This window comes from Sinohyriopsis cumingii, chromosome 9 (assembly GCF_028554795.1).
Source record: "Sinohyriopsis cumingii isolate HCF-2022 chromosome 9, ASM2855479v2, whole genome shotgun sequence".
NCBI lineage: Eukaryota > Metazoa > Mollusca > Bivalvia > Unionida > Unionidae > Sinohyriopsis > Sinohyriopsis cumingii.
The window spans coordinates 90,620,878-90,637,425 of record NC_142969.1 but is presented as its reverse complement, the minus strand read 5'-3'; the positions used below and the strand labels follow the sequence as shown (position 1 = coordinate 90,637,425).

At 36.0% G+C, this 16,548-nt stretch overlaps 1 protein-coding gene across 1 annotated transcript in view; it reads left to right on the top strand.

Moving 5' to 3' along the window:
• Nucleotides 1-16,548, top strand: part of LOC149792224 (small ribosomal subunit protein uS9m-like) — a 66,958-nt gene that overhangs the window by 37,756 nt on the left and 12,654 nt on the right. Inside the window, exons 9-11 of the mRNA XM_089970755.1 lie at nucleotides 1,309-1,434; nucleotides 6,357-6,399; nucleotides 11,390-11,495. Of these exons, the coding sequence (XP_089826881.1) occupies nucleotides 1,309-1,434; nucleotides 6,357-6,399; nucleotides 11,390-11,495 (275 nt within the window). The remainder of the gene's footprint in view (nucleotides 1-1,308; nucleotides 1,435-6,356; nucleotides 6,400-11,389; nucleotides 11,496-16,548) is intronic.

The window sequence follows — 16,548 nt, the reverse complement described above, 5'->3', positions numbered from 1 at the left end:
TAATGTTGACATTTCTGACAGTATCTTGATGAGTTTAATGTTGACATTTCTGACAGTATCTTGATGAGTTTAATGTTGACATTTCTGACAGTATCTTGATTAGTTTAAGGGACCAAAGTTGAGAACTGTTAGTAATTTGACATTCTTCATATTGCTATTACAATAGTTTGACATACTTTGTATTGCTATTACAGTAAATAGACATACTTCATATTGTTATTACAGTAAATAGACATACTTTGTATTGTTATTACAGTAAATAGACATACTTCATATTGCTATTACAGTAAATAGACATACTTCATATTGTTATTACAGTAGATAGACATACCTCATATTGCTATTACAGTAAATAGACATACTTCATATTGTTATTACAGTAGATAGACATACTTCATATTGCTATTACAGTAAATAGACATACTTTGTATTGTTATTACAGTAATTAGATGTACTTCATATTGCTATTACAGTAAATAGACATACTTTGTATTGTTATTACAGTAAATAGACATACTTCATATTGTTATTACAGTAAATAGACATACTTCATATTGTTATTACAGTAGATAGACATACTTCATATTGCTATTACAGTAAATAGACATACTTTGTATTGTTATTACAGTAAATAGACATACTTCATATTGTTATTACAGTAAATAGACATACTTCATATTGTTATTACAGTAGATAGACATACTTCATATTGCTATTACAGTAAATAGACATGTCATATTGCTATTACAGTAATTAGACATACTCCATATTGAAATAAAATAATTAGGTGTACTTCATATTGATATTACTGTAATTAGACATATTTCATATTATTATTACAGTAATTAGACATCTCATATTGCTATTATAATAATTAGGTGTGCTTCATATTGCAGTTAAAGTAATTAGACATATTTCATATTGTTATTACAGTAATCATGACATAAGGTTAGGGCAATATTTTTTTATAAAGGTTGAAGTCATCGTTACAATTTGATGACACAAAAAGAAAGTGAAATGTTTGTTAATGGTTTACTAATGGATTCATAATACACTAAGATCTTGTTATTCCCATTAAGTTTTCATCTTAATCCTTAATGTTTTGAATCAGTATGTATGTTTCAAGGATTCCCCATTTCCTTTGAACATGTTTATTTCATCGGTCTTGTTCACATTGTGTAGAGGTAAATATTAGCAAAATAGTTTGCCTTTGATTTTAATGAAAAATTACATTTGTGTTGAATTGGGTACATCTGTTTGAAATTGAGGATTTATTTTCATGAAAACATGAATTCAATTGTTTTACAGTATGCGAGATTAATTCTGTTACTTCAACGTATTGCGGATCACCCTTTATCGAAGTTAGAGGAGAAGTTTATAATGCAGTATCGTAAAAAATTAACGCCGATGTCCATTTTGTCTGATATTCCAAAGGTGAGCTTATCAAATAGTTAATTCAGATGCCTTGATTCATCGCTAACTTTTAATAACTCTTGACTAATACATTACAATCTTTCAGTAGAACATTATAAACTTTGTTGACTAATACTGCATTGTCTTTCACTGGAACATAATATGTTTTGTTCACTAATACAGGTACTGTCTTTCAAAAGAACATGTATATTTTGTTGACTAATACAGTGCTGTCTTTCAGTGAAACATACATGTTTTGTTCACTAATACAATACTTTCAGTAGAACATTACATTTTGTTCACCAGTAGTGTTGTCTTTCAGTAAAATATACACATTTTGTTCACTAACACAATGCTGTCTTTCAATAGAACATACATGTTCTGTTCACTAATACAGTACGGTTTTGTGAACTAAGACAGTGCTGTCTTTCAGTAGAAAATTATATGTTTTTAAACTAATGTGATCCTGTGTTTCAGTAGAAAATTATACATTTTTTAAGCTAATACAGGACTTTCATTCAGTAGAACATTACATAGAAGCCTTAAAGGACTCACAGTACTAATTATATGGAAGAATGGGAACCAGTCTAGAAATTGATGAAGATAAAATAGAGTATATATAAGTTAGTCTGGCCATGATTAGTTGATATTGAAAAGTAAAATGCTTGTAAAATGAATGTTTCGAGAGCTTATAATATTTGTAACTGAAAACATAGAGGCAATGGTTTATTGATGGAAATTCATTTCTTTTACTGTCTTGACTTTGAAACACTCATTGGAATGAGCACCTGATTCTTTTGGTGCAGAATTGAAAACATGTTTCAAACACATGTAGATAAAAAGAATCATGGGGGAAATATGTCTTTCTCCACACATAAGGTTGCGTCAAGGATGGGTCTGTACTGAGAAATATAGGTTTGATCATGAGCATTCAGAAAGTTGAAGCTATTGAATTTTTAATATGGTGTTTCCATGGGTTTATTTTGGAAGGTGAATTAGTACCATAAGTACTATAGAGAACGGCCCAAGATTCATTCCAAACATGTATGAACAATTGTTTAACTATAAAAGCAAAATTCATTTTTTGTGGATAAGAAGCAAAATTAAAACCTTTTGTCTACCTCAGAAAGAATTTCAGTTGAAATTAAACATACTTTCAGGTGGGTCAACCATTGCCTTAAAAGGGGGTGGGGTAGAGTATGTAGATTTGACTATGATGGGATGACCACTGTCATCATACTTAATGAGGATGACTACTCCATCATTCCTAATGGGGTTGACCACTGTCATCATACTTAATAGGGTTGACCACTGTAATCATACTTAATGGAGATGACCACTGTCATCATACTTAATGAGGATGACTACTCCATCATACATAATGAGGATGACTACTCCATCATACTTAATGGGGTTGACCACTGTCATCATACTTAATGGGGATGACTACTCCATCATTCCTAATGGGGTTGCCCACTGTCATCATACTTAATGGGGATGACCACTGTCATCAAATCTAATGGGGTTGACCACTGTCGTCATACTTAATGGAGATGACCACTGTCATCAAATCTAATGGGTATGACCACTGTCATCTTATTTAATGGGGATGACCACTGTCATCATACTTAATGGGGATGACCACTGTCATCATACTTAATGGGGTTGACCACTGTCATCATACTTAATGAGGATGACTACTCCATCATTCCTAATGGGGTTGACCACTGTCATCATACTTAATGGGGTTGCCCACTGTCATCGTACTTAATGGGGATGACCACTGTCATCATACTTAATGGAGATGACCACTGTCATCATACTTAATGAGGATGACTACTCCATCATACTTAATGAGAATGACTACTCCATCATACTTAATGAGGATGACTACTCCATCATACTTAATGGAGTTGACCACTGTCATCATACTTAATGGGGATGACTACTGTCATCAAATCTAATAGGGTTGACCACTGTCACATACTTAATGGAGATGACCACTGTCATCAAATCTAATGGGTATGACCACTGTCATCCTATTTAATGGGGATGACCACTGTCATCCTATTTAATGGGGATGACCACTGTCATCATACTTAATGGGGATGACCACTGTCATCATACTTAATGGGGATGACCACTGTCATCAAATCTAATGGGTATGACCACTGCTATCACACTTAATGGGCATGACCACTGTCATCATATTTAATGGGGATGACCACTGTCATCACACTTAATGGGGATGACCACTGCCATCATACTTAATCGGGATGACCACTGTCATCAAATCTAATGGGTGTGACCACTGTTATCACACATAATGGGGATGACCACTTTCATCATATTTAACAGGAATGACCACTGTCATCATACTTAATGGGGATGACCACTGCCATCATACTTAATGGGGTTGACCACTGTCATCATACCTAATGGGGATGGCCACTGTCATCAAATCTAATGGGTATGACCATTGCTATCACACTTAATGGGGATGACCACTGCCATCACACTTAATGGGGATGACCACTGCCATCACACTTAATGGGGATGACCACTGTCATCATACTTAATGGGGATGACCACTGCCTTCATACTTAATGGGGATGGCCACTGCCATCACACTTAATGGGGATGGCCACTGCCATCATACATAATGGGGATGGCCACTGCCATAATACTTAACAGGAATGACTACTATCATCATACTTAATGGGGATGACCACTGCCATCTTACCTAATGGGTATGACCCCTGCCAATTTACTTAATGTTGATGGCCACTGTAATCATACTTAATGGGGATGACCACTGCCATCATACCTAATGGGTATGACCACTGCCAATTTACTTAATGTTGATGGCCACTGCCATCATACTTAATAGGGATGGCCACTGCCATCATTCTTAATGGGGATGACCACTGTCATCATACTTAATGGGGATGACCACTGTCATCATACTTAATGGGGATGACCACTGCCATCATACTTAATGGGGATGACCACTGTCATCAGACTTAATGGGGATGACCACTGTCATCATACTTAATGGGGATGACCACTGCCATCATACTTAATGGGGATGACCACTGTCATCATACTTAATGGGGATGACCACTGCCATCATACTTAATGGGGATGACCACAGCCATCATACTTAATGGGGATGACCACTGCCATCATACTTAATGGGGATAAATATTGCCATAAAACTTAATGGGGATGACCACTGCCCTCATGCTTAATGGGGATGACCACTGCCATAATATTTATTGGGGATGACCACCACCATCATATCTAATAGGGATGACCACTGAAATCATACTTAATGGGGATAAATATTGCCATAAAACTTAATGGGGATGACCACTAACCTCATACCTAATGGGGATGACAAATGCCATAATATCTAATGGGGATGACCACTCGTGATTTTGTATCCCACCAGTTTCATTAACTGAATGTCTTGGAACTTCATCTTTTTGTATTTTAATTAACTTAAGTCTACCTCAGTTTAGTTTTAAATTAAATGTATTCATGGAGAAATTTAGGTTTATTTCTGTCTCTCAAACCTCCTTTTCTGAAGTAGTGCACATTTAGTGTTCAAAATTGATATTTGATTCAGTAAATGCATACTATGACAAGGATGGTAACATGCTTAAGTCTTAGAGTGATAAATAGTGATAGAAAACAAGGTAATTCTGAAGTCATGTTCAGATATATGTAATTAGTTTTTTTTCTTCTTCTGATTTTCTGAACTGAAGCTGAAAAAGTTAAATGTTATGGGAAACATACCGCTGCCATTGTAGGTACACATGGCCTTCCAAAATAATTTAATATTAACTAATGTAATCTTTGAAAGCAGAACTATGTTCACTCTTTGTTTATGTATTAGGTGTATCAAGTAAATAGGACTAATGGTACTGATTGTATGGAAGTATGGGAACTAGTCTGTAAATTGTTAAAGATAAAATAGAATATATATTAGGTGTGGCTAGCAACAATTAGTTAATGATAATGGAATTTAGTTCTTTTACTGGCTTGACTTTGGAACACTCATTACTGAAATTAGCACCCGAGTTTTTGGATGCAGAATTGAAAAAACATGTTTCAGTTACTTGCAGATCAAAAAGTCATGCGGAACATATGGTTTCTCCACACATAAGGTTGCATCAAGGATGGGTCTATACTGAGAAATATAAGTTTGATCATGAGCATTCAGAAATTGAAAGTTATTGTTGTGTTACTCAGATGGTTATTTCCATATGTTTACAATGGGAGCTGAATTAGTACAGTAAGTCTAAAAGTCCGAGGTTTGTTATAATTTATGCCATCATATAATAAAATATGTAATAAGCAAGGCCACCCTTTATGGTATGTTACAAGGGAGGCCACCTTTTTATTAAATTATATTTAAAGTGAGGCCATTTTATATTGAGGAATGTTACAAGTTAGGTCACTTTATATAGAAGTATGTTACAAGTGAGGTCACCTTTTACTGAGGTGTTAGAAGTTTGGCCACCTTTTATTGACATATGTTACAAGTGAGGTCATCTTACGTTGAGGTATATTGAATGTAAGACCATCTTATATTTAGAAATATTATCAGTTAGACCACTTTATTTTGAAGTTTGTTATAGTGAGGTTACTTTTATTGAGATATGTTATAAGTTATGACACCTTATGTTGAGATGGTAGAATCTTATTTTATTTTCAGTGGTATGTAGTTTCCTTCTACTCAAATCTCATCTTAATTTTCACAGAACTATTGACAAATTATTGTTCTGAAGTTATCATAAAAGAGACTTGTATCTGCATACATACGAGTCCTTGATTATACACAGTAGTGATCAGTGACAGGCAGATAGGAATTTTTATATTATTTTGTCTTTCATATTTGTTAAAGATTTTGCTTAATAATAAACTGTTTCTTTCAGCCATTGCTTGATGAGGAAGGGAAAGAGTATCAGGTTGGACAAGGTCTGTATGAACATTTGATGGTTCAGAAATGAGTAATTACCTGTCTAAAAACAGAGTGACAATGATAATTTCTCATCACCAACAACTCAAATGAAAAAAATCAATACTATATATCAATAAAGAGATTTTCATGAAATTATTTGTAATTATACTTTCTTCGTGATAACTTAAACTCACCATCATCTTCAGTTACAACACTTTGTGAATGACTTGCAATTGAACTAGGAATAACCCTGTCAATATCAGGGTCAGGAGATTGACAGTCACTGTGAATAAAGAAGAAAAAGGTTTATTTGCAATAACACAAGTTGTTTATCACATAAGTAGACCAAGGATTGTTAATGGCTTTCGCTTGTGATTAAGAAACCCTATGATTATGGGGTCAAAAGGTCAATGGACACTGTGACTGAAAGAAGAAAATGCTTTCCACACAATATTGGTTCGACATTACATAACTGGACCAGATTTTATGGATATTTTGCAGATGGTGTAATGATTTTGGGGTCAAATGTTCAGAAGTCAGCATACTGACTGGAATAAGAAAAATGGTTCTGCACAATGCCTTTAGCTGTACCAGTAAGACCTGAACCAAACTTTGTGGATGGCATCCACTTAGGCTAAGAAAGAAGCCTGTCAGTTTGGGGATCAATTGGTCAAAGTTCAGGGCCAGAATGAGCAATATAATAATAATAGTTTATATCTCAGATATGTTCCCTAATCACATTGCGTTAGGAATATTATCCTGCTACCTCATAAAACCAGCCCTACTAAAAGACAAAAGACACTTTTCCTGTCTATCTCATATAGACAAAGGGCAATAGCTCATGCCCATTACCTCCCTTTAACACCACCAGGTGTCACTATCTTTCAGCTTCACTACTGTGCTGATAACATCATTCATTTTATCTCTGACAATCCAAGTCATTTTCGTGTTCAAATTGGGCCATCCAATTTTCATTTTGAATTTATTGTGTGGGACAATCATTCTTGCGCAGGTTGTGTACATTTTTTTTACAATTTCTGCCAAAGCTGAGTGACTTTGTCACCTTTATGATCTTCATCAATTTAAGACCAAACTACACCAAGCTATCATGGATCTTATCTTACTTATGAGTTAGCATGACACTGACTATTTTCACTTACTTTGTTAATAATGGAGTTGGTTTTATTGAGTTAATAACAGGCAGCATTGCTAATTTATGTTTCTCCCCGTCCTGTGTTGTTTCAGTAGACATGTCAACTAAATGTATGAAATGCGTTGGTGTTGGTGTTGTGTGATTTAACGCCATTTTTCAGCACACGATAGGCTATACATGGCAGCCAGTATTAATGGTGGAGGAAGAACCTGGGAAAGAACCACCAACCCACAAGAAGCTACTGGCAAGCTTTCTCATATACCCACTTTGGCTGAATCCGAGACTTGAACCTACGCAGACAGAGGTGAGATGGCAATGATCCATAACCGAGAGCGCTTTAGACCACTCGGCCACTTGGGGCCCCTATGAAATACATAAGTTCTGAGCAAAGTCTAGAAGGCATAAAATACAACAATAGTTTTGATTACTCCATAAGTAATGGAATATATTAGTGAGTTGGTAACATGTTAAATTACCATTTTATTCTTTGTTTTTGAAACAAAATGAAGTGAAAATTGAGAGCAAGGAAGTCAGCTGTGACTCTTGTTTAGTATATACTAAGTGTATATCATCAGTGACATGCAGTATGTGTAATACTTGGTCAGAGGAAGTCTGGACTACAGTATTAGCGAGTTAATAACTTGCTGAATTGCTATTTTATGCTTTCTTTTCTCTTCTTGTGTTGTTTCAGGAGAAATGTCAACTAAATGCATGAAATGCAAAGTTCAAAGCAATGGTCCATCATGTATAAAAGGAAGAAAGACAGAATAAATCATGAAAGACAATGTTGATATCCTTAGTCTACATCCAAGACAAACTTAAGTTTGTCACGGTAAATCGGATTTATTGAGGGTAGTGTGCCCCCAATTTTTAGGTGGCAGTCCTGCATGTCCAAGCATGGCCTTCTGGCCTGGAAGTCCAGACCCATTGGGTTTGTGCTAGATCCATTGAATCCATTTCATAATACAGCCTCTCCATCGCCAGCTGTCCAGCCATCACTGACCCTCCAGCAATGGAGACCTTTTGAGAAAACAGTCAAGCCAACTTGTTTGTTGCTTGCAATTCCAACTCATGGGGGAGTGTCCCTCAATTTTAGATATCCTAGTAGGAATAAGTCCCCCACATGTCTGAGCATGGCCTTCAGGCCTGTATGTCTGGATGCATGGTGTTTGTACCGAATCCATCGGATCCATTTCATAATATAGCCTCATTGTCACCGGCCATCCAGGCATCACCATCCATCCAGCATGGGAGACCTTTGGAGAAAATGGTCCAGGCTACTAGGATTTACATTAATCTTAGTGACAGATCCAACCATTTAGCAATACTGTTGGTGACATAACCTTAACATGATGGAGATTTTAGTGAGAAATCTGTCTGTCCAGCCAGACCCTTGGACTGGCTGGTCCCATTAACAACTGTCCAACCATCCCAGCATGGGGACTTTTTGATAAGTCAGTCAGGCCAACCAGGATTTACGGGGATCTTAGTGACCAATTTATTCATTTAGCCATACCATTGGCAACATACCCTCACTGTGACAGAGATTTCAGTGAGAAATCTGTCCAGCCAGACCTATGGGAGCCGGTACTGGAGATAGCCAGAGTATCTTCTGTGCCATCAGCATCCAGGTTCACCATACGCCCAGCAAACTAGCTGGCTGTTCTGGAAGGGCAGGACTTCCACATGTTCACTACTTATCTACATGGGAGAGTTAGTGACATTTTCAAAGAGGATGGCTTTGCAGATTACCCCCTTTTGGTCAGTTTAACTCTTTGGAGGAAAAGTGAAGAAGTTTGATGGCAGGCAGCTTAGAAACTGCTGCTCCAACTCACCAATCAATGCACGCAGGCATTTCAAACAGTCAGATCCGTCACTGTGGAAGGACAATAAGCGGACTAGAGATAAGGGATCTTTTTAGTCAAGCAAAATTCAAGATGGAGACTGCAATATGAATCCATCTCTCCATCTGATGGGACAAGTATGCCATCAGTCTTGATTTTACCAATGCATATTTTCATGTCCCTATCCATCCCCGTATTTTGGAAATTGTTTCCATTTTGCTTACTGTGACACAATTTAGAATTTCAGAGTCCTACACATTAGCCTGAACATCAGCCCTTGTTTTTTTGTCAGGTTATGGATTACATCATTACCCTGTTCTGATCAACTTCATTTACGATGACAGCAACATACCTGGATGACGTCCTAGTGAAATCAGGGAAACAGAATATCACCTCTCAAGCCCCTGGTTTGTGGCGGAAATGGATTATATGCTCAGTGTACTCAGTGGTCTCACAAGATCAGAGACACCTCATGAAGATCACTGTTGATGGGATTAGAGCAATCTCTGTGAGTCTCACATTCAGATGTAATGTTTCCATCCGAATTATAGTAGAAGCTGTTAGCTGGCATGCAGAGTCAACCGTATTGAGTTTTTATGTCAGAGATATAGCTTCATAGACACAAACCTTGAATCTGATTGGGCCTGATAGCAGCAGTGCAGATGGCCACCAGACCCAGTTAAAACAATCAACATAGTCTATCAGCTTCATTGGATTTGCCAGTGAAATTTTGTGGGTAAGATTTCAATATTCGTTTTCTTAACCATATGTAGGGGTCACACACACAGTGGCCTTAGGCACTGTTGCTTATATAATTAGGAGAATGGGTTATTGTTTGCATGGGGAAATCCAGCCATCATATCTTGAAAGGTACCTGAGGTAGAGGTCAGATGCTTACCGTTCCCTCCTCCTATTACCTATTCTCCTAATGTGAGAGGGGGAACATATTTGAAGGAGAAAGACTGTAGTCATCTTTCACATTATATAAGAACAAAACCTATTTTGAAGAATGAGGTGTCAAATTTTAAGGCTAAGATAACTTTGAAAGAAGAAAAATGTTTCTTGCATATTAAGAAACTTATTGATTTTGGTGTCAAGGGTTAGAAAAATGGGTTTTGCAGATATGAAGCTACTGCAAGTAACTTTCAAATTAAACATGATTGAACTATTCATGTAAAATTTGAAGAGTGAGTAAAATTACTTAATTTATTAAAGTGTATATAATGAACAAGAAGGTCACATGTCTGCAGATAACCAAAGCTTGTTTTTCCATACGGATTTTCTGTGGACAAGTTTCAGTAAACTTCAGACTTATTGCAAATAAGTACATTACTAATTGTAAATGAGTCTATTACTTGTTGCAGATATGTCTATTCCTAATTGCAATTTAAGTATATTACCAACTGCAAATAATTATATTACTAATTACAAATAAGTCTCTTACCAATTGCAAATTAGCCTATTACTAATTGCAGATAAGTCTATTGCTAACTGCAAACAAATCTATTACTAATTGCAAATAAGTCAATTACTAATTACTAGTTGCAGTTAAGTCTTTTACTAATTGCAAACAAGTCTAATACCAACTGCAAATTAGCCTGTTACTAATAGCAGATAAGTCTATTGCTAACTGCAAATAAGTCTATTACTAATTGCAAATAAGTCAATTACCATTTATTAACTTTACTTGAGTCTTTTACTAAGTCAGACAAGTCTATTACCAATTGCAAATAAGTCTATTACTAATTGCAAATAAGTCTAATACTAATTGTAATTAAGTCTGTTATTAATTGTAAATAAATTCATTACTAATTGTAAATAAATTTATTACTAATTGTAAGTCTGTTTGCTAATTATAAATAAGTCTGTTACATCAGCATTTGGTATTATTTCTAGACATACATTGGACAGAAAGGTTTTTGATATAGCTCTGCTTGTACTGAGGATTTAATACCATCTTAAATTTTGAATTTGTCAGTATTGTTCTTTCAATTTACTCATCTCCTCCAGGAAAGAGGAAGACGGCAGTAGCCAATGTCAAGTTGTGGTTCAGCGGAAGTGGGAAAATCTCCATCAATGGTGAAGATATCTCTTACTTTAAGGACAGAATACACAGGTACCGCCAGAATTGAAGATTTTTACATTTAAAATGAGATTTGATGACATATTTTTATGACTCTTCATGTGGGTAACTAAAGTGATACAGTGGAATGTTAATTTTGTACAAATTCTCTAAAGCTTGTGAAAATGATGCTAGTTGGTGAGAAATTCAAAAAATGTCTTAACTGTTTTAGAAAAAGTATACATTTGAAAGGCCTTTGTATAAATATCTTGAATTTTAAAACTTTGCCTTCATCTCTTTACTCTGTTGAAAGGAAACTTTATAATTTAATTTATATGTGAGGAATTCTGGTAAATCCTGGTGTTTAAGGTAAAGGAATTTATCCCAAAACCACTGTGTTACTTTGATCAATAAACTTGCATTGTACTTATTTATATGTTACATGTATAACAAAATTACACATGTTTTGTTCTGAGTGGGCATGAAAAGCAAGCTTGATATGGTACAGGAATATTGAGGTAATTAGGCTGAGACATATGTTCCTACGACATATCAAATTAATTCTTTCCCACGATCAGAATGAAACATTTATGTGCTTTTGTATTTGTTACAAATCTCCTTTTTATTCAAACATTCTTTTGATATTTTTGTAAAATGTATTCTTTAAAAAAATGAATTTGGTAATTGCAGTTTTTATGAAAGATCTTTTACAATCCGATTCTACATATACTGTGCAGTTGCATCATTGATCTGTCTGCATTCCAGATATGAATTTACTCTTTTAGCTTTAAATTTTAAAAATATTCTATGGGACATATGAATGGATTTAATCTGCAGCCACAGGCAAATGGAATTTTTCATTACTTATTGAAGTGACCATTTTTCTTCAATTCTACTTGCTGAATAGACACTCTACTTCCAAGCAAATTTCAGGGCATATTTCACAAACATTAATTAAATACATTCAGTTTTGTACAGAAAGCTCAATAATTTACATTACATTCAAACACTCTGATTTTATGTTTTTATTTAATGCAATAAATGATAGATGCAATGATCTTAAAGTGATAGTTCAAGCATGTATTTTTTAAACATAAGATTCTGTCTCATTCTAACATGTGGACTAGTTTTTTAATATTCATTTGGATATATTTTAAAAAGAAAATTCAAAACAGTATTGCAATATTGTTCCATTTGCTTCTCTTTTTTTGTACAGTTCCCTCTGTGTGTCCCAGTGTTGTAAAAGTTTCAGCAATATTATAACAAGATGTAATTCTTTGAAATTTTCATAAAAATCAAAACAGCTGCTGATCTCTGTGATATGTCTATCTTTGCAAATGTTTGTCAGTTTTATCATTAGATTTACTGAACAAATTCAATTCTGCAGTAATTTTAATAAACACAATAGCTTAGGAGAACTACTACTACCTCACAGATCCAGCCCTCCTAGGCTAAAAACTTTTAGCTGAAAAGCTGAAAACCTAAATGGCAGTTAGATTGAGTGATCTCCCCTTGATACTGGATTGGTGCAAGATCCTGTGAAATTGTCAGTTACTATTTCTGCCATGCAGAGTACCATGCTCTCTACTGAGAGGCTTCACAAAATCCATACAAGCAATTTGGAAGTTTTCTACCTAAAAAGAAAGTTGGAATCAGTTTCATCTTAAAAGAGAAGTATACTCTGTCCATAAATTTCCAACCTTTCTGTTCTTTTTTGTCTTACATATTTGGACCCTGGGTGAGACCAGTCTGACAACCACTCAACATGTGTAATTTTCTTTGGTTGTCATTCCTTTAATACAGACTTGCATATGATGGAGAGAAGTCAATCATAGTTTGAGGATGGCAGCAAGATGGAGAGCAACAGCATCAGTTACAGTCTCGTATATTGGAATTCCGGACCAGATATCTGGATCAATATCCTCTACCTGGTCTCAGCTTCAAGATGGCTATGTTCCTTCATGACTGGACTTGACTGTATAACTCTGATTGACATGGGCCACAACCACAATTGATCATAAAGTATCAGCCACCAGAAAATGAACTCGTCCAGTTCAACAACTCATGTAGTGCTGCTAAGCACTTTCCAAATATGATGCCAAGTTTAGTGCTGTAATACCCAAGAACCCACTTAATGAAACCAGATATACAACAGACTAACCCACAAATTGCTTTTAAGCATTTCCTGCAGACAATGCCCAGTCTATACAGGTACTCTCGTGGATCAGTCTAACACTCATAGTGCTGCTAGGCACTTTCGGTGGATGATGTACAGTTCATTTATGCACTCTCATGGATAAATCTTTCCTGCATAGTACCTTAAGACAATTCTGGCATTGATGTTTTTCTTGGGGCCTCAGTGCTGCAAATGTAGTGGGCTACCTTACTCGACATTCGTTTCCAACTGCTTCGCAGGTAGCAAAGGAGATATCAGCTTGTACCTCAATCATAAATGACAAAAACTGGCACTCAAGTACCCTCTTTGTTATTAGATCTTACTTTGATGAGTGAAACTTGGAATTGCAGGCTTGGGCTAAATTTTTCTGTCCAATCCCATCTGAGTTCTGTTCTCGTTCCTCTACATCATGTCCATACATGCCAACCATTACACTTTTGGAGGATTCTCATGGGTCAGTGGTTCCTTCCGTTTTCCCGGGTTCTTCCTCCACCATTAATACTGGCCAACATGTATAGCCTTTTGTGTGCTGAAAAATGGTGTTAAACCTACTACAATAAATATAAGCAATGCCAACATTAAATTCACACAATCAGTACAAAACCTAGGTGTTACTCTGGACAGTACTCTCACATTGCACCAACATGTCATGAACATATGCAAGGCTGCATATCTTGAGCTGAGACGCATCAGCTCAATTCACAGATATCTTTCAGTTGATTCCACTAAACCACTTGTGTGTTCATTAGTACTTTCAAGACTGGACTATTGTAACTCAGTTCTGTCTGGTTCATCTCAATATCTACTCCAGAAACTTCAAAAAGTTCAAAACACAGCTGCTCGGATCATACTTAGAGTACCACGATCAGAGCACACCTCCCCGCTGCTCTGTACCCTACACTGGCTATCCATTTGATCCAGAATCAAACACAAAATTTGTTCTCCGTGCTACATTTCACTGTCGGACTCTAATCCAACATACCTATCTGATCTCACCTATGTGTACACACCAGCAAGATACTTGTGTTCCTTTTCTGACAATCGTATACTCATTATTCCCACTATGAAAACAAAGTCATATGGACAGCGTTTTTTTGCATACCAAGGCCCAGCAATGTGGAATGAATTGCCCACTGAACTTAGATTCAAAGACACAGTGATCCCATTCAAGAGGGCTCTCAAAACTCACTTATTTCGACTGCAAGAACAAACTTAAAGACCTAATAATGTTTCCTACCTTAAATATTCTCAGCATGTTTAATGTTTTCTGATTTCATGGTGTTTGGTTTTGTAATCATATCATTATATGTGTTTTTATCTTACAGGTGTTGTCTAATGTTGTAAAGCGCTTAGAGCTTCTAAAGATTAGGTGCTATACAAAGTCCTCATTATTATAATTATTACAACAACAACAACAACACTTTTGGAGGACCACTCTGGTTGCCTAATGGTTAGATTTTCCACCCCGGATATGGGAGGTCGTGGGTTCGAAACCCAGCCGAATCATACTAAAGACTTCTAAAAATGGTACTAACATCTGCCTTGCTAGGCGCTCAGCATTAAGAGGTTAGTTTAGGACTGGTCAGCCTAGTGTCAGTCAATGTGACTGGGTGGGCCATCATGCTACATGTCTGCAGCATGATGCCCCAGTGCGAGAGATCACTTTAAACTCCCACACTGCAGACATCATGGCGATATGACTGGAAAATTGTTAAAGCTACATTAAAAATCTAAATCACACACACACACTTTTGGAGGAGCTGACAGTGGAAGAGTGGGTAAAGCGCTCATTTTTACAGATCACTGCCATCTCACCTCTGTTTGCATGGGTTCAATTCTTGGATTTGGACAATGTGGGTATGTGAGAAAACTTGCCAGTAGCTTCTCGCGGGTTGGTAGATCTTTCTGGGGTTTTCCAGGGTTGTTCCTTCACCATTTATTCTGGCTGCCATGTGTAGCCTATCTTGTGCTGAAAAATAGCATTAAACCCTACAACAGCAACAACAAAGCTTTTGGAGTAATCAGTGCACTTTTTTTTCACCAAATTATGTTTTACACTTGCCTATATATGGATTATACTTTTTTTTTCCTTTAAAAAATAAAAATAAAGTAATAAAATTGTTGTCCTTTTTATCATCATCTCTTTAATTCCACTCATATAAATTTGAGAATATTCTTATAAAGGTGACTGCTGCTTAAGAATAGTGTAAGAGTACTTTCCTTCTTTGCTATTCATAGCAAATGTATATGACCAATTTCCAAGAAAACAGACTGGTTTTTCCCAATATCACTATTCTGTCACATATTCATTATCTTGATAAGCCTGTTAGGCAGCAGACCAGTTCATACTTTTAAACAAAATGGCACCAGATGTAAAGCAATATGTTTATGGTGTGAGTATTTGGATGTTATATGATGAAGAACTTTAGAGCAGAAGGATTTATTCAAACTTCAAAGCATATCAAATCAACATCACTTTGCAAACATTAAAAGAAGAGTATGAGAGTAAGGTAACACAGCACTCTGAACATGTTATCATGCTCATAGCAGGATTCCAGTTCATGATCATTCAGCAAAAGTTACACATGTAAATTAGTTACATTGAGGGCTGGATATAAATAATATCTCAGTATATTTTACTTTGGTATTCTGATTCTAATCCGTATGGATATTGCCCATTGTGACAATAATTTTGACCAGCAAAAATAAATTATCATTGTATGTGCTGTACTTCAGGCATGTAATGTATAGATTACACTTGGTATCACTCAGCCGGGGTTTGAACCCATGACCTCCTGCTTCCGATGTGGTTAGAGTGTCAGCCTCGGAAGCAGTAGGTCATGTGTTTGAACCTTGTCTGAGACATACCAAAGACTTACAAAAATGGTGCTAACAGCTGCCTCACTAGGCGCTTGGCATTAAGAGGTTAGT